Source organism: Melopsittacus undulatus, chromosome 6, assembly GCF_012275295.1.
Source record: "Melopsittacus undulatus isolate bMelUnd1 chromosome 6, bMelUnd1.mat.Z, whole genome shotgun sequence".
Classification (NCBI taxonomy): Eukaryota; Metazoa; Chordata; class Aves; order Psittaciformes; family Psittaculidae; genus Melopsittacus; species Melopsittacus undulatus.
This window is the reverse complement of record NC_047532.1, coordinates 77,121,627-77,139,945: the sequence shown is the minus strand read 5'-3', so window position 1 is coordinate 77,139,945 and position 18,319 is coordinate 77,121,627. Positions and strand designations below refer to the sequence as shown.

The window sequence follows — 18,319 nt, the reverse complement described above, 5'->3', positions numbered from 1 at the left end:
AAAAATGTCCCTTTTGATTAATGGAGGTGACTTCTGGACTGTGTTTTTCAGTCTCCTAAACAATGAGTTAGGAAGAAACTATTAAATAACAAGATTTTGTCACTTTTAAGTGGATCCAAATGCAGCTGCTGAAGTCCTGAAACAGCTCAAAAATAGCTTCAAAGCAGCTGGCCTTTGATGTTCTGGCTTGTTGCTTGTGTGTCCCTCGGCTTTCTACCAGCCACAAAGGGGAAGAGCAGTATTCAGCCACGGATGTGCTGGGAATGCAGTGTCCAAACACATAAATGAGTTATTCCAGGGACTTTGTCTCATATTTGTGCTCCTATTTCTATAAAACAGTGTTTGTGTGGACAGAAATTATATTGTTTAAACAAATGCATACAACTGTGTCTTCAGTGCAGAAGCAGGAGGTCCTTTCCTTTGCCTTTGTCAGCTGAAGTTCCTTTGGTATTCCCAAGATCTGACTTGCCTATATTTCAGTGATGCCACCCTGGTGACTGGCCATTACCTGTGCTGTGTGCAATGTGCCCATGGATCTATCCTCACTTGAGGTTGTTATTCCAAAGACTGGTTTCTACCAATTGGAATGAGCCAGGGCTTTGGAAGTATTTGTTGTGCTTATCTTGGTTTATACTTAACTCACACCCCCTTACCTGCTTGCTTCTTGGGGTGTATTCCTTCCACTTCAATACCTTCTGGCTCGTCTCGCTGTGGCTGCAGAACTGCAGGGTAACATTGCAACGTACAGGGTTAAAATCCACATAGCTTCCTGCCAGCTGATAAGAGAGCCCTGCCCTTAGGACAGCTTTTTGCAGGCAGCTGAAAACAATACCCGTACAGATGCTGCTGTTTGTGAGCCTGCCAGGGAAGTGCAAACAAGGGGAGGCAGACAAAGCCCCTTTGTGGGCACACAAAGCCTTTCTGCTGGAGGTTCCCTCTTGCCACAGCCCTCACCATCTGCCTCTCATGCTCCCATCCTCGGCAGAGACAGCAGGAAAATGGCCAGATGAAGGGTGAGCAGCAGGGCAGCTTGTCCTCCCCTATGTTATTCCCTCCTGGATATGAACCTGTTCTGGTGTTCTTACCCTTCAGGCTAACTCATGATACAGCCCAAAGGTTTAGGTAATGATGGAGCCTGGGTTTGCTGCTTGAGTGCCACATTGAGCTCAGGAAGGATCCAACTATCTACCCCCAAGGCAGTCGCTGTGCTTAAATCATGCTCAGGACTCCAAATTGGAGAGCTTGAAGGCAAAGTGTGGATTTCTGTTTTACTTGAATATTCAGGTTCCATTCTGCAGTGTGTTTCATAGGTCATTTGAGCTGATGAATGTTATTTTTAACCTCCGAGTGTTGATGGTTCAAGGCAATGGGTATTGTCCTCCCTCTCATAACCAGCTGTGTTTTAGGTTTCAGATGTGCCCCATCTTCACTATTAAAGAGGAGAAACAACTTTTCTGTGGCTCAGTGAGAAATGAGGGTGTTTCTCACTTCATTCATTGCTTCTGCCTCTGTCCATCCTCCTTCTGTTCCTCAGTCCCCTGCAGAGCACCCCATGGTAGGAGCAGGCTTGTTGACATCCACACTTTGAGTGCTTGTGCTTATGTAGCCCATTCATCCAGGCTTTTGTTTCCCACTAGAGCAAGGTCAAATGGAGGTTTTAAGCTACTTCTGATAGGGTTTTTCCCACCCAAGGATATCCCATGGTCTTCAGGAGGAGGTGGTGGAGATGGAGGAGAGCACTTCTGGGGATGCCTGCGTGGTCCTTCTCATGTGCCCCTTCCTTCTCTGATGGGTTGTTACGTACACCAAGTGGGATGTGCACCATTCTTCCCCTGTTACCAGTGTTCTTGCTGCTTCTGCTTCCTGCAAGCCAGTTGTCAGCAGTGCATTTATTCTCTCTGCAGGTGATAGTGGACACCCCGACCAGCCCAGTGACCAGCGGCCTCCCTCTCTTCTTTGTCATCACTGTCACAGCTATCAAACAGGTACCAGTGTCAGCATGGGGAGAGGAGGATGCTCTTTGGGACTTGTGGTAGAGGAAAACCCTGAGTGTGTGTCTGAATACACTCTGACATCACCAAAATGAACTGATAGGTTTGATGAACCCTTCTCAGGAGGTGAGACGTGTATACTGGTGCTTTGCAAGAGAGGCTGGGAGCACCAGTTGAGTGTGGTTATTGGTCTCTCTTGTTTTGGCAATATAAAGCATCTCTGTAGGCACTGTTGTAAGCAAGCTGTGAGGGTCAGTAAAGGTTACAGCTGAATTTTTCTTCTCTCTTTAGAAATACTCTCTGAGTCTTTGCAGAGCCACACTCTAAATGTAGCCCACGTTCTGCTCCCATGGTGGTAAATGGAAAGGACGGTTTCTGTTCAGCCACTCAGCTGCTGAAAATATGTGTCCTCATCTTGTTGGTGTTAAAAGCCCTTTTTCCTCCCACCATATGGGTGTGGGCCATTAAAAGTATCCTCTATAGGGGGACTGAATGATAAAAGAAGCTTCTTCTACGGGGGTCAGAAAGGGAGAGTAAGAGTAAAACCCATTTGCTTCCAATCTGAATGTTTCATTCTTTCATGAAGGACTGAAGAGGAAGAGTCTCATCCTGCGTTACCATAGGGAAGAGTTGCAGGGTGCTAAGTGTATTATTCATATTATCAGCCTGTTCTTGCCAACGCTGAGAATAATAGCAACACGTTACAGTGGCTAAGCTGCTCGTTGCATGCACTGCATATAGATGGTGTGTGTTATTTTTAATCTGTTCTGAATCTGTCAAATATGCATATGAAGTTATTAAAATAAATTGATTCAGTCTGAGGCACTTTGGTGGATGCTTTGTCACGCACGAAGGAGGTCTGAGGGCTGCTTGGTTTATTCATTGTTTTAATCTCTCTTCTCTCCATCCCTACTCATCCTCTTGCGTTAGCTTGCTTGCTTCCTCATGAGTTTGTGTCGCCTGTGTTTGCGTGCCTAGGGATACGAGGACTGGCTGAGGCACAGAGCGGACAACGAAGTGAACAAAAGCAATGTTTTCATTGTGGAAAACGCAAAGCAAGTGCGGAAGGAGAGTGAAAAAATCAAGGTAACTCTTCACAGAGAACTCGTGTGTGGGTATTGCTGAAGCCAACAGCAACGCGAGGGTGTGCGGTGCGGAAACGGGAGCAGGGAGGAAGGATGCGCTGAGGTTAGAGCTGCCCCAGTGAGCTCACTGTCAGATGAGGTGCTCCAAGAGCTGATCCTGGTTCAGGAGAGAAGCTGCCTTTTGTTTGATTGCTTTTGAAAAGCTGTCTCACAAAAGCTGTACCGGGGCTGACAAGTGACAGATCCGTCAGCACTCTGCGCTTCCCCGGGACAGGCAGTCCTCTTCCATTTCCAGCTCTCCCAAGGACACCAGGAAAGTACACTTAGCTTTGACATTAATTTATCACATCCCACTTCAGACAAGTACAGTCTCTTGTTCTATAAAGATTTAGCAGAGGAATAAACATTGGACCTCGTGGGCGCTGTGAGCTGGTGCTGGGTTGGGAGGACCTGTTGGGCTGTACAGGGAACCTCGATTTCCCTTTTACCCAACATCATTTCTTCTAGGTTTTGAGAGTAAGTTAAATCTGTGACCATCTAATAACAACAGTAAAGCTGTTCATCTAAAAAGCTTCCTTTTCTCCAGGTTGGAGACATAGTAGAAGTGAAAGCAGATGAGACCTTCCCCTGTGACTTGATATTTCTGGCCTCAAGCAGCACTGACGGGACGTGTTATGTCACTACAGCCAGCCTTGATGGCGAGTCCAATTTCAAGGTGATGGGAATGGATGGGGCAGAGTGTGAGAGCTGGTGCTGGTACTAGGTGCCTGGAGCTGAAGCCGTGCTGGCGCAGGGTTTGTGTGTGTGTAAGTGGTGGGTGCTCCCATGGAGCCCATCCCCGTAGCTGTATTTAACAGCTCTTCCCTCTGTCTGCTCCCTGTGCGTCAGCACCGAGGGCCCCTGGGGCTTGTTTTCTGCTTTATCTCCACCAGCCATTTCTGCTGGTACTGTCCCAAATTTCATTGATATTCACTGGGGCAGCTTCACTGCCTTGTGTCCATCATGGGAAGTGTGTTAGTGCTTCCCTGCACCAGCCCTGTGTCAGTAAAGCAGTGCCTGCAGCTGCTTCAGCTTCCTTTCCAGGACATGCCAATGTATTTGGTGCTTAACCCAGCTTTCCCAGTGCGGTCAGGGACTTTTTGAAGCAGCATTTCCAGACCCATTTGGGGAATTCTTCACCAGCGTGAGAAGAACATTGCCTCCGGGGTTTTTTGTTCTCCCTTTCCCTGAATCAGTCACTGGAATTTAATACCAGTCTCGCTCAGGATGGATCTTCTCCTCAGCTTTAATTCCTTTATTCATGCCGCATTCTCTAACCTGGGGAAAGAAGCAGTAACAGCAAAAAAACCCTGATAGACATCAGAAGACACGAACATTTCATTGCGCTTGTGTGTCAGAAATACTTACTCCTGCAGTTGCTAGTGTCTGTGTAAGACTGGAAGGTACTTCAAAATGACCTGATTCATTCCAGCGTGCTCTGAAGTCAGTGGGAATGCTGTTATCAATCTGATGTGTATGGTATGGGCTCTGTGGCTTGTCTCTTTATGGGTGGCTGTTGATCAGTGCTGGAAAACCTGTGTAGGAGCTGGTGCACCATACTGGTTCCACTAGTGGAGTGGAGCTTTGAAGTGGCTTGAGGCTGGGAATAGATAACCATGTTAAACAGGCAATTGCTTACTTGTGTCAGGTGTATTGTATGCCTGAGGTCACATAACCTCAGAGTCTTGATTGTTACTGACTTTTGAGTCCAAGTGCAGTGTGGAATTGCTGTATCAAGCACTGCAGTGGGTTTTCTTCTTGGTTTCTGGATTCCTGTAGGTGACTGGGAGCTGCCTCCTGTTTCTTGATGAGTGAAGATGAGTTTGAAGGGGGAGGGCATAGAAAAGGCAGTGCTGTTTGGGGAAAGAGGTTTAACATGAGGAACCAGGGTTTGCTGCACAAAGAGGGTCAGGGAAGTACAGCCCAAACCTTATCTGCACTGGTATCTGCTGACCACCTGGGGGGGATTTTTGTGGTGTTTGGGGTATGTCAGGTCAAAGATGTGGGAAGGATGCCAAGGTAAGTGAAACTGGGGCAGAACTATAGAGGGGATCTTGTCAGGGCTCTTTGAAGCACAAATCCTCAGTCATAGGTTACCTAAAAGAACATGTATTTTCTAAATGCATTAAGGGACCCAGGGTGTAGAGACTGTGGAGCTGAAGCTTTCAAGTACCACTCAGTAATTGCACAGCATCCATGGTGACAGCCACATCAACCCCCCTCCCTCCCCCCCCAGCAAGGGCAGGGTTTGGTACCGGGCACAGCTTTGCGTCATGTTTCACAGACCCCATGGTTTATACCAGAAGTGTTTGTGTGTTTGTGTCTCTGCTTCCCATACAAAAAGCCAGGCAGGCTCCCACAGCAGCACAAAGGTGGGCATTGCTGATGCCATGACCACAATGCATGGAGCGTAACGGTCCCCCCCGGGATGCGTGAGAGGGAGATGCAGATGTAAGGAGCGGAGGAGCTTTGTGATGGATTTGTTGCTGGGGATGGATGGAGGCAGCCTGCCGTGCAGCCGCCGTGACTTGGAGCTCTGAGTAGCTCCTATAAATAGAGCCTGGGAGGCAGCGAGAGGATCCTTTGTGGGCTTTCCAGTTAATTGTGAGAGATGAACCTTCGCAACAGCGGCTGCTAAAAATAGGCTGGAGTCTGACAGCGCTCTGCCTGCTCCCTGTGCGCCTGAGCTGCTGTCTGGTTACCCTCAGGAGCATCGGATCGGTGGTCCCTGGGAGCCCCTCTGCCCTGGGGGCACCTACAGCATCACCCCACCCTAGGGACAAGCCAAAGATGCTCTGCTTGTGGTGCATGCCTTCCTCAGGAGCTCATTCCCTCTGTGGTTTCTCTTAAACATACAGGCTTCAGTCTATCACTGAATGATGCTGTGTGGGAGCAGGGTGAGGGTTTGGGTGAGCTGCTGGTGCTGACAAGGCTTTGCTGGTGGTGTTTTATGTAATGGGGTATAAAACCTGGGGATTGGGTTGCTGGGGGCTTGTGATGACACTGTGCTTCTCTGCCCAGACTCACTACGCAGTGCGGGATACTACTGTGCTCTGCACGGATGAAGCCATCGATACCCTCACTGCTACGATTGAGTGTGAACAGCCACAGCCTGACCTCTACAAGTGAGTCTGCCTGTCCTGGCCCTCCTGCCCTGCAGCTGCCTGGTGTCATCTCCCCACAGACACCTGAGTACCACCAGTTAGGGGGGATCTAATAATGGGGGATGGCTTTAAGATGTAAGAGAGGAGATTTAGATCTTAGGCAGAAGCTCTTCCCTGTGAGGGTGCTGAGGTGCTGGCACAGGGTGCCCAGAGGAGCTGTGGCTGTCCCATCCCTGGCAGTGTTCAAGGCCAGGTTGGACACAGGGGCTTGGAGCAGCTGCTGCAGTGGAAGGTGTCCCTGCCTGTGGCAGGGGTTGGAGCTGGAGAAGCTTTGAGGTCCCTTCCAACCCAAACCAGTCTGGGATTCTATGAAGTTCGAATTCAACAAAGCAAAGGGTGTTTTCATCTGAGACCTAAAGGTTCTCAAGGCAGTCATAAGCTGCCAGGCTTCTTCCATATGAGGATGGCGAAGTGGACTCTGCACTACTTCAGGGCTTGATTTCTTCGCAGCAAAACCTCCCTGGTGCAACACTTGGCATGATGAAATGAGCTGTTCTTTGTCGGCTCAGCTGTGGTCATGCTTCATGTGCCCATACTCAGGCCACTCTGCTTCCCAAGTAAAATGCACTGGCCTGAATGACTTCCAGGATAATTGGTCCTTGTGGTTAAATCCCTTGAGGGAGGGTTGCTGGGTTCTGTGCTCTGTAATGGGGATGTGCTGGGGTGCACTGACATGGTCAGGTACTGCTGCTGCTGCTGGCTATCCCTGGCTATGAGGGCTGTGTGGCTTCTCCCTGCCCTGTGTACAGCCATCCTGCTAAAGCTTTGAATTCTCAAATGCACATGTTTGTGTTTGCTTCCATCTCATTCCTTCTGTTTAGTGTGTTTCTGGTAGCTCTTTGTGAGGTGTTTGCAACACAAGTTCCTCATGTTATTATTGCAGGTTTGTTGGAAGAATCATCATCTACAGAAGTAACCAAGAGCCCGTAGCCAGGTTGGTCTTGCAACCCTCTCACTGGCTGTGCTCAAAGAGGTTGGGCCTCTCCATGGAATGTCAAGGGTCTGAACTTGTGCTGCCATCATTAGGGTTTTTCTTTAACCCTAAATGGTGGCTTTACTTTAACCACTCCATGTATTTTATTAGTAATGTATTTCATTACTAAGGGAGGCCTGTAGTCAACCTCCCCACTTACTCCCCTGCTGTGATTTGTTTGAGCCCCTCTTGGGGAAGCAGTGCAGGACCACGGGTAATGTCCTCCCTGCTGGTGGGGAACAAATCTACCAGGCAATTGCCAAATGCTGTTATTCAAAGGGAAGCAGAAACTTAAACTTCAGAGTGTTTCAGGTAAAATATAAGCAAATTATGGTTGTAAGTCACCAAACCCCAGAACAATGCTGGCTGTGGTTTGTGCCGTGGTTTGTCTGTGTGGACCCCACAAGCAACAGAGGGTCATGGGTGGGGGTTTCAAAGGGAAATGAAAATATGAATGGGAGCAAAATAAGCCATTAGCTTCGGTGCCATTGATTGACTGTGTTAGAATGGACAGAAGTTTTTGAAGCCTTCCAAATCAGGTTTTTATGTAAGTATGGAACATACTAAATCTGAATGTTTTGCACATATTCCTCAAAAGCATTACTGATAATCCCCTGTTAAATCTGGAACTTTGAGCACCGAGAATAGTCTGTGTGAGATAAAATGGAAATACAAATATATAAAGAGAGAAAGAAACTCAAGCAATGCCCAAGTTAACACAAATCCAGTAATCGGGTCTAAAGAGCATCTGTTTAGCTTTATGGTCTATTTCTGGGTCTAATTTCTAAAGCAGTTTGAATGTCCTTTGAGTGATGTAACCATTTTCTGTTGTAACCAATTTTCTGATGTAACCAATTTCTGTTACATTTAGGTCTTTGGGTCCTGAAAACCTGTTGCTGAAAGGTGCTACCCTCAAAAATACCAAGAAGATTTATGGTGAACAATTATTATTATACCTGTTTACATACTTTGGATAAATAATGGCAAATGTAGATGTCCATCACTAGATCTGGAGAGGAAATACAGTTATGTTTGGTATGCAAGCTAATTGCAAAGGTGAAGGGGAAATCAGGAGGTGCTGGTTGTATCTGCAGTGCTGCCAAGCTGTGCAGGTTGTGTTAATACACCTGAACAAGCTTTTCTTGTTGCCTGAGGTGGGAAGAGCAGGGAATTGATCCCAAATCCTTTGTTGAGAACGTACTAGGATCACAGTCTCAGACACTTGTGATTGAGGGTGATGTTGCTAGGGAAGACTGTATGTGATCCATAGGCTCCTGCTCATTGCTCTGGGATATACACAGTTAACATTACTTAGCAGCCCTGGAGGTTTCTGTAGCTGTTCTTGTGCAATGCCCCTTTTTAAGACTTGAGTTTCATGTCAATGCTGGTGCCCCATACCTGTAAATGCAAGCTGGGTCCATCCGGGGCTGCAAGTCCCTTATGAGCCCTGCTTTAATACCCTGTAGGCGTTGCAGTCTATACTGGAATGGAAACGAAAATGGCTTTGAACTACCAAGGGAAGTCTCAGAAACGATCTGCTGTAGAAAAGTGAGTATTTCTCATCTGCAAAAGATGGGTAAAGTGTTTGGGTTTGGTTTGGTTTTTAACAGATGACTTGTAGGGAAATAATCCTCTAATCTGCTGCCTTTTGTTTCAGATGCTCTCTGATTGCATAGAAAATCTGTGTATTTGATTGTTATCTTTCAAGAGGCTGCATCACTTAATAGCTGTGCTGTTTAAGAGAAACAAAGTTAATAGAAGTTAATATACATGAACTGACCCTGAATCTCAAAAGCGCTTGTTCTGTAATTCCGTTCTTAAAAGGAAGCCTTGTTCCTGTTTCTTTGCATGGTTTTCTGTATAAAAATAGCTGCAAGAACTGAAGGAAGAAACCTGTTTTTCAGATCTATCAACGCTTTCTTGATAGTGTATTTGTGCATCCTATTGAGCAAGGCCACTGTGTGCACCACTCTGAAGTATGTGTGGCAGAGTAATCCCTTTAATGATGAGCCTTGGTACAACGAAAAGACTAAGAAAGAGAGGGAGACGTTCAAGGTAAGGGGATTTGTGTTTCAGCACCTCCTCTGGCTTTATTTGGATGGGTTTATTTAGTGTGATAGTGTCTGTTGCCAGCCCAGTGAGCCCTGTGGCTGTTGTTTCCTTCTGTCTCTCCTGCTCTTTGTATTTCTTTCCTTTCCCTCTTGTGCTATTGCACTGCAACACTTGCATGGAGCAAGGCAAAGAATGAATACTCTCTATCATAGAAATAAAGCAGCCAATTTAACCTGGATCCTTATCTGAACTCAAGCTATCTTTGAGGTTTGAGTAGGCAAACTTGAGCTGAGGTCATGTCAACCATCTTCCTCACCTTGCTGAGACACAGGCAGTCAAGCCTGAAGGAATGAGTGGAACTGTATATAGATTGGTTATTTGATGGATTTTTGAGTAGGATTTACAGGGATGTCACTGCATCAGTTGTACCCTCACCATAGCTTGCTCCTTGTTCCTATTGCTTGAGATCAGAATGAGCCAGTACTCTAGTGTATTTTGGAGGGGAACATACTTGAATAAAACATTGTTTGGTCACTGTTAAGTAGTGAGATGCACTCCTGTGTTCTACCCTTGTAGATCTGCAGAAGCCAGTGAGATTTCTGCATCAAAGGAAACTGGAATTTGGCTTTGTATCTTAGCTGTATTTTCAGGTTGCCTTTTTCCATTTAACCTTAGAGAAAAGCTCTCTAAACCCCCAGAGGCATTGATGTCAATCACCCCTGAATGGGCACCGACTGCATCATCTTCTCCCTCTTTTCCATCACAGGTCCTGCGCATGTTCACGGACTTCTTGTCATTTATGGTCCTCTTCAATTTCATTATCCCAGTCTCCATGTACGTTACGGTGGAGATGCAGAAGTTCTTGGGCTCCTTCTTCATCTCCTGGGACAAGGAGATGTATGATGAGGAAATAAAAGAGGGGGCATTGGTGAACACCTCAGACCTGAACGAAGAGCTTGGGCAGGTCAGAACATGCTCTGTTTGCATCTGCTTGGGTGAAAACATCCTCTCTGATAGAACTCTTCTTGTAGCAGCCCTTTGTGGTCCCCTCAGGGCAGAGCTTCAGCCGGTTTGGTGGCACTTTCCATTTAATGTGATTCCACTCGCACCGCGAAATGGATGAGGTTATAAATAGAGCATGAAAGAGCAGGAACTGGGTCATGCCAATTGTTTCCATATCAGGGAATATCGGGCGCAGGGCTCTGCCTGTCGGGATGGTTTTGCTTTCACTACCTCAGTTTGAAGATGAAAACCCTGATGTCTCTTCAAGGACTAATGACATTTGCATGCCCAGAGAGATGTGCATGAGACAGCTCAGGCTTCCCTTTCCTTATCTGCGTCAGGAGAGGCTGAGTGGAGGGTCTGTGTAGTGCCTTCAGCTTCTTGTTTGGCTTTAAACCCCATAAATAAGTATTTGGAGTGGTAATTACCTGATTTAAATGCAGCACCAAGGTGAAAAGCCCCCAAAGGAAGCAGCTATAGAAGCACTAGGACCTATAGCAAATAAAGAGGATGAGGGGAAAGCGATGAGCCTGGAATTGGATTTCAGTCTCTTCAGGCACCCATGCAATGGGCTGGAAAACAAAAACAAGCTGCTCTGAGGAGCAAAGTAGTAGAATACACAGTGGTGTAACTCCTATTGGGTATGTTTTGGAGGGCACCAGGTTAAGATAGCAGCAAAGTACTCCCCACCATTGGCAGAGGAGCAGTAAAATGCCCCAGGCTTGCTGCTTTGGGGAGCTCTTCCCTGGTGTGTGGGTCTGGGGTGCAGTGGGGCAGCCTGCTTGCTTGCTTCTAGGTGGAATATGTCTTCACGGACAAAACTGGGACCCTGACAGAGAACAGCATGGAGTTCATTGAGTGCTGCATCGATGGGCACAAGTACAAGGACTGCATTTCAGAGGTGGATGGCTTCTCTCAGACCGATGGACCCCTAAAGTACTATGGCAAAGCAGAAAAGGTAGGGAATGTGTGTGTTGGTGGCTGTTAGGGGCTTGTGGTCACCTCTTGGCTGGTTAAATACAGCCAAAAGAGTGGGTGCTGGTGATGTGGTTTTAAAGCATGCACACACCAAAAGCACCACCAAGGGCTGTGAGGTGGGCTCAGTGCATCCATCCCTGGTGGTGTTCAAGGCCAGGTTGGACAGAGCCTTGGGTGCCATGGTTTAGTGTGTGGTGTCCCTGCCCGTGGCAGGGGGTTGGAAGTGGATGATCTTAAGATCCTTTCCAACCCAGACCATTCTGTGATTCTGTGGTGTTAAGCTGGTAACAAGCCCTCCTTTCCTCCTGCCTAGAGCCGTGAGGAGCTGTTCCTGCGAGCCCTCTGCCTGTGCCACACTGTCCAGATCAAGGAAGCAGACCAAGTGGATGGGCTGATGGGGCAACCGGAACGCAAATACACCTACATCTCCTCTTCCCCAGATGAGATTGCTTTGGTGAAAGGCGCAGAAAAGTAAGGATATGAAGGTGTTAGGGTGTTTCATTCCCTCTCTCCGGTGGAGGGAGGTGAAGGTTATATGAAGGAAATAGGCCCCTTTCCCCAGTCAAGATCACAGCGCTCTATGGGAAGCACATTGTGATACCAGCACTGGGCCTGATCCTCAGCTCTGTGGAGCAATGTGAGCATGTGGGTTTAAACGAGCTCTGTGTAACAGGGATGCTCTGCAAAGAGTCTTCCCTGAGCAGCTTCTTGGTGCTGCAGAGCCTGGCTGGGGGAGAGCCTCCATTGCTGGAGCCCCCATGGCCATAGGTTTTAACCCACAAGAAACAGAGAACAGTAACTGTGTGCATACTGCAGCCAACTTGCATCCTTGGTGTGCAGTGGCAAAATAATGGGCTGGGTTGTTCTTACCAAACCCACACTGGAATCCTGTCAAAGATGCTCAAGGCCAGGTTGGATGGGGTTTTGATCAACCTGCTCTAGTGGAAGGTATCCCTGCTCATGGCAGGGAGTTGGAACTGCATGGGCTTTAAGGTCCCCACCAACCCAAACCATTCTATGCTATTACCAGCCCTTAGGTTTTAGACAGAGCCTGTTGCAACCATATGTAGTTGCCCATGGCTTGTAGACCCAGGAGGCTGCATCCAGAAGCTTTCAGCATCTGTGCATTGCGATGCCTGGCTCCCCAGGTAGTGGGAGTGCTGCCAGCACATCATAGCAGGCTCTGCATGGAGCAAGCAAACTTCCAGTGAGTCTTTTTAGCTCAGGCTCCCTCATTTCATCGTTCTCAGGAGGTGAAACGAGAACGTTGTGAATGTCTAACCTGTGCCAGCGGGTGTTTTCAATGTTGTTCTGTCCTTTTGTTTATTGACAGGTATGGTTTCACTTTTCTAGGACTTGAAAATGATTTCATGAAAATCCGAAACCAAAAGAACGAAACTGAAATGTAAGTGTTGGGGTGGGGGGGATGGATGCTGCAGAGGAGCAGGGCTGCTTGTGCTGCACTGCCTCCCACCCAGCCTACATTGAGTGTGGCCAGCCTGGCAAGGGCAGAGCTGTTCCTTTGTGAGCATGCTGACCTGCCCCAAAACTCACATCCCTTTCACAGAGTGCAGCACAGCAACGTGCAGGCTGAAAGGTTTTGCTTGCAAAAAGCTGCTGGTGGCTTTAGTGGTGTCTAAATTCAGGTCCCTTTAGTGCCTGCAGTCTCTTGTGTTTATCCGTCATCCATACCCCACTGTGCAAGTGGCTGTTGGGATACATGGGGTGGTTGCTGGCCTTATGGGGCCTCACAGCAGGATGCCATAACCCTGAGCTGTGTGATACGGCTGCCATCCCTGTCACTCTTTTCCCTTTCTGAGCTGATAATAATGAGATTTCCCCCTGTGCTCACAGCCTGGGGGACATCCGAGGATCACTGACCTAATCCAGGCACTTCCTGAGAGCCTTGCCTTCCCAAGCAAGTTTCACTTCTTGCTACCCTTATGGTGAAATCCCTTATTTGAATGTTGGAGGCAATGTCTCTGCCTGCAGTCCACAGTGCTGCAGCCTGGGCTCAGTGCACTGCTGGGCGCCAGCACCCTCAGCCCCATGCTCAGAGCAGCACTGGAGGGGGTTTTACTCCACTTTCTTGTGCAGTAGCTGTAAAAAACACACTGCCCAGTGTAGGGTGTATTGGTTCCTGCAGCAAAGCTCGGTGATTTTGTGTCTTAAATAGCTGGTTTTCTTCTGCTGAGTCTAAGCTGCTTTATTTTCTTCTGAAGGTATCAACTTCTCCATGTGTTGAACTTCGATCCTGTCCGTCGCCGTATGAGCGTCATTGTGAGAACCACCACAGGTATAGTTAAAATGCATTTCTGGACTCATACATGTGTGCATATGTACAAATATAGAACACATCCTTCACTGCTGTAATCCAGAGGCAAAGCTGTGAGGTTTTCTAAGCTGCTTTAAGTTCTGTAGCGGGGCTGGTTGGGATAGAGCTGATCTTCTCCATAGCAGCCATTGGGGACCAGCAGCAGATGAGGGGGGGGAATGACCTATGGAAAGCTGCTGCTAGACTTGTTCCAGCCTGAAAGTACAAATACATGGGGGGAGAAGTGAGACCCATCCCCTAAGTAGGATGGGATTTCATGGGGATAGAAGACAGAAACTCAGAGGTCACCATCCATCTCAAGTGTCAGGCCCAAAAGGTTATAGGATGCTGGGTTTATCCTCCCTAGAAAGGTTGCCAGAGTTTCTAAATAGGGAAAACTAAACTGCTGTGTGCAGCCTGTTGAAGAAAGCTTACTCAGAGGCAGAAGGGACACCCCGTGTCCAGCCTGAGGGCACAGGTTAGTGTAAGGCCACTGGGCTTCCAGCAGTCCTGCCTTTAGTCCTGCCAGATTTCCTCCCTCTGCATCACTTGCTGGAGCTATTGAAGCTGTGAAGTCTTTCTGCAGCATGTGATGGCTATAAACTATTTATAATTTGCTTTCAGGGAAGTTGCTTCTCTTCTGTAAAGGAGCAGACTCCTCTATTTTTCCAAGGGTGCAGCAAGAAGAAATCCAACAAACAAAAGTTCATGTGGACCGCAATGCTATGGTGAGCACGTGGATGGAATTTGGCTGGCTCCTGGGGTCAGGAAAGCCATATTCCAAACATAGGGATGTGGCCTTGCTTTGGAGGGAAGTGTTGAAAATCTGAGTGTCACTTCACATTGGTTTAAAGCCAGGCTTTTTTTCCTTTTCTGTTTTGTTGGCTTCCACCTTTAGTTGAGCTTTGGTTTACTTATATGGTCTCCATCATGGTTGTGTGCAAGCATCTCCCATGCCAGTTAAAAATAGACATAACAAGAGCAGGCTGTTTACTCTGGGGAGAGAAGTGCCTGGTCCCAGTTGTGGTCCCTATTCTCTCTGCTGGATGCACGCTCTCAGCACTGGTTCTTCTCTCTGCCATATTAGATGCACATAACAATCATAACCAAGGTTACTCTGATAGAGAGAAGTTACTCTATAAACACAGAGAAATTGGTCTTTTAAGCCAACAAATTGTCATTGCTGTCAGGGTCAGCACTGCCAGGAAGCACTGATGGTGGAGAAAAGCACTGACTCTCGAGTGGGGAGTGGAGAAAACCTGCTTTTAGAGCACTTGCCCACTTTATTTTCCCTCTTTCCCCTACCAGGATGGCTACAGAACGCTGTGCGTGGCCTTCAAAGAACTCACTCAAAAGGAGTATGACAAAATAGACAAACAACTGAATGAAGCAAAGATGGCTCTGCAGGACAGGGAGGAAAAGATGGCAAAGGTTTTTGAAGACACAGAAGCAGACATGCACTTGATTGGGGCTACAGCTGTAGAAGACAGGTAAAGAGGTGGCCTTCACCGCCAGCACTGTGGTATCACTGTGGTGGAGCTGAGCATCCAAGCGGATGCTGGAAGTGCCCAGGACAATTAATTACTCCATGGCACAACCATTACACAGTGCCCTAGTTGCTAAAATTGGCTGGTGTAGTAAGAATTAGGATTTATTAATGAAACTACGGAAGTACTCAAGCTTCTAGAGGGTGAATTAAGCACGCAGCGTTAATTTGCACATCAAAACAGATCCCGTTTCGCTTGCAGATGTAGTAACTGCATGTGTAAATTAAACTCTTACTCTTGACTTGAGGTCTCACAGTGTAAGGCAGTGATTGCTTCTTTTAGCTGCAAATAACAGCTTGGGATTGCTGACTTCTAATCCTCATTCCTATGGCAGTGGTCCCTCCAGCACAAGGGATAATCAAGCAGCTTGTCTGGAGCTGGTGTTTCCTACCTGCAGAATAAGGGTTCTGTGGATTCAGCAAGGCCCAGCCCATGAAGTGATGCTTTACTGCTTCTCGCAGGCTGCAGGAGCAGTTGGCAGAGACGATTGAAGCTCTGCACGCAGCTGGCATGAAGGTCTGGGTGCTGACAGGAGACAAGATGGAAACGGCCAAGTCCACGTGCTACGCCTGCAGGCTCTTCCAGACCAGCACCGAGCTGCTGGAGCTGACGGCGAGGACGGTGGGCGACAGCGAGAGGAAGGAGGATCGGCTCCATGAGCTGCTGATGGAGTACCACAAAAAGCTGATTCAGGATGTTCCCAAAAGCCGGGGGGGATTGAAGAGGTGAGTGAGCAAGAGGACATGGCCCATGTGCTTTTTTGGGTGTGGATGCAAAGCCTATAGAGAAATAGGGCCATGTTGTAGCCCTCGGGACTGGCTCCTTCACTCTGCTCATCATCTCTAGTAGTAGCTGGTTTTGGACTTAGTTACACAGTTCCGTTAGTAAAGGGTGTGTATTAAATCCAAGCTTTTTAAGACTGCTAAGTGAGATGGGGTGAAGATTAATACAGAAGTGATTTTGGAGCAGCTCTGCTCTGGAGCCAGGCTGAGAGAGCTGGGCTGGGGCAGCCTGGAGAAGGCTCCTGAAGGGGAGACCTGAGAGCAGCTCCAGTGCCTAAAGGGGCTGCAGGAAAGCTGGAGAGGGGCTTGGGACAAGGGCCTGTAGGGACAGGCCAAGGGGAATGGCTTTAAGCTGCCAGAAGAGGGGAGACTGAGATGAGCTCTTAGGCAGAAGCTCTTCCCTGTGAGGGTGCTGAGGCGCTGGCACAGGGTGCCCAGAGAAGCTGTGGCTGCCCCATCCCTGGCAGTGTTCAAGGCCAGGTTGGACACAGGGGCTTGGAGCAGCTGCTGCAGTGGAAGGTGTCCCTGCCCGTGGCAGGGGTTGGAACTGGGTGAGCTTTGAGGTCCCTTCCAACGCAAATCATTCTATGATACAAGCAGTTAACTTCCTGAACTCTGATTTTGTTTCAAACATGTTCCATGCATTCCAGAAGCTGGACCTTCACCCAAGAGTATGGCCTGATTATAGATGGCTCAACACTGTCGCTGATACTGAACCCTTCTCAGGACTCTGGTTCTAGTAATTACAAGAACATCTTTCTGCAGATCTGCTTGAAGTGTGCTGCAGTCCTCTGCTGCAGGATGGCTCCCTTGCAGAAAGCACAGGTATTCACTCTGCTTTTAATGGGATGAAGCACTTCATTATGTGATGTGATGCGCCTTTAATCCATCAGCTGGGGATTGGCCTATCATAATCACGTAGGACTTCTACAGCCTTAGGTGTGAGCCTCATCTGAACTTCAGAGTGTGATGGAAACACATCAGTCTTTCAAATGTGAATGTAAACCCTTTGTTTAATATGCCTGCAGGAAGCCACAAACCCAAGCCAAGTAGAATTAAACAAACCCCCCTGTTTGTTCTTTTTCCCTTTCCAAATTCCTCAAGTGGAGTCCATGACATCCTCACTCCAGTGGATGGGATCCAAGCCTGTTAAGTAGTGTGTTTCTGCCCCTCTTCCACATGGGAGGGTTTCCTGCCCCAGAAAACACATGAGAATTCCCATCTTTGGGAGAGCAGGGTCTGGCAGCAGGGAAGGGCAGGATGCTGCTGCCTGGTAGTTGTTTTTAAACACAGTCCTTCATCCCCGTGCAGCTGGATCCTGGCTTTTGCTCTGGTTGGGAACTGAGAAGGAAGTAACAAGGAGGTTTATTGCTGTGAACCCTCCTGGTGTTATTTTGCCTGATTGTTTATCCTGGGAAGCTCTTGCAAATGGGGACAGTTGAGTGTCTCTGGAGGCTTTTTAACTGAATGCTTGGTTTCTGCTCTATCCTTTGTTGGTTTAGATTGTGCGGATGGTGAAGAACACCAAAGGGAGCCCCATAACGCTCTCCATAGGGGATGGTGCAAATGATGTCAGTATGATTCTGGAAGCCCATGTTGGAATAGGTAAGACTCCCTGATAACGCACATCTGACGCCTAAGAGCCGTCTGCTGTTGGCTGGAGCTCAGTCAGTGTTTCTGGTTGCACGTGGCTAAACTGATCCCACTGGAAAATGCAGGAAGTCTGCTACTGTTTTCTTTGGAGCCAGGGTTGGCTGGATATCATCATGTACTGCTCACCTTCAATAGCACCACCCTCTTCATCAGTCATAGCTACAGATGGCCTTCAAAAACTGTATGGCCACACTGAACGTGGTAAAGGTTGGTTGCTGCTCAGAGAATAAAGGCACAAGCAGCAGACGGATGGTGATTGCAGGCAGTTGTGGCACAGGCAGTACAATGCAAACACCAGACTGTGTTAGGATAACAGGCCACAGCTGCCAGTAACTCCACTGGGCACCCACATGTTTCCTGGGGGTTGACGCTCAGCTCTGTTGTATGCCCTGTGTGTGTGACATTGAACCACTGGAGACCTTTGTAGTAAAGAAGGGTTGATGGAAGGGAAAGAACAGCCACTTCATTTGGGGCTGTTGGAAATGCCGCAGTGCCCTGTAATGAATGAGGTCCCAGGGCAGTTGGGTTGGATGTGGCTTTAGAGAGAACAAAACTGCCTTTCTTGAGCTCAGCTCTGTGGGTACATCTGGAACAAGCAGGCGTGTGCTCTGAAATAACCAGGCTGGGCGAGATACGGGCAAGCCCTGGGGAAACCAATTCCTTATCTGTTATCAGGTTTGCTGAGATACACTGCCGCACACTCTTCCATAGGAGCTCTGTCAACTCAACCTAAATATAG

The 18,319-nt window shown here is 48.0% G+C and overlaps 1 protein-coding gene across 2 annotated transcripts in view; it reads left to right on the top strand.

The window, feature by feature from the left end:
• The window catches only part of ATP11C (ATPase phospholipid transporting 11C), a 59,461-nt gene that overhangs the window by 23,873 nt on the left and 17,269 nt on the right, over window positions 1–18,319 (top strand). For both annotated transcript variants that reach the window (XM_005148268.3, XM_031048236.2), the window contains exons 4-21: window positions 1,905–1,985; window positions 2,970–3,077; window positions 3,663–3,791; window positions 6,137–6,240; window positions 7,163–7,213; window positions 8,124–8,188; window positions 8,719–8,800; window positions 9,157–9,307; window positions 10,071–10,268; window positions 11,103–11,264; window positions 11,598–11,755; window positions 12,618–12,689; window positions 13,507–13,580; window positions 14,223–14,326; window positions 14,907–15,088; window positions 15,607–15,870; window positions 16,578–16,752; window positions 17,430–17,532. In XM_005148268.3, the coding sequence (XP_005148325.1) occupies window positions 1,905–1,985; window positions 2,970–3,077; window positions 3,663–3,791; window positions 6,137–6,240; window positions 7,163–7,213; window positions 8,124–8,188; window positions 8,719–8,800; window positions 9,157–9,307; window positions 10,071–10,268; window positions 11,103–11,264; window positions 11,598–11,755; window positions 12,618–12,689; window positions 13,507–13,580; window positions 14,223–14,326; window positions 14,907–15,088; window positions 15,607–15,870; window positions 16,578–16,752; window positions 17,430–17,532 (2,263 nt within the window). The remainder of the gene's footprint in view (window positions 1–1,904; window positions 1,986–2,969; window positions 3,078–3,662; window positions 3,792–6,136; window positions 6,241–7,162; window positions 7,214–8,123; window positions 8,189–8,718; window positions 8,801–9,156; window positions 9,308–10,070; window positions 10,269–11,102; window positions 11,265–11,597; window positions 11,756–12,617; window positions 12,690–13,506; window positions 13,581–14,222; window positions 14,327–14,906; window positions 15,089–15,606; window positions 15,871–16,577; window positions 16,753–17,429; window positions 17,533–18,319) is intronic.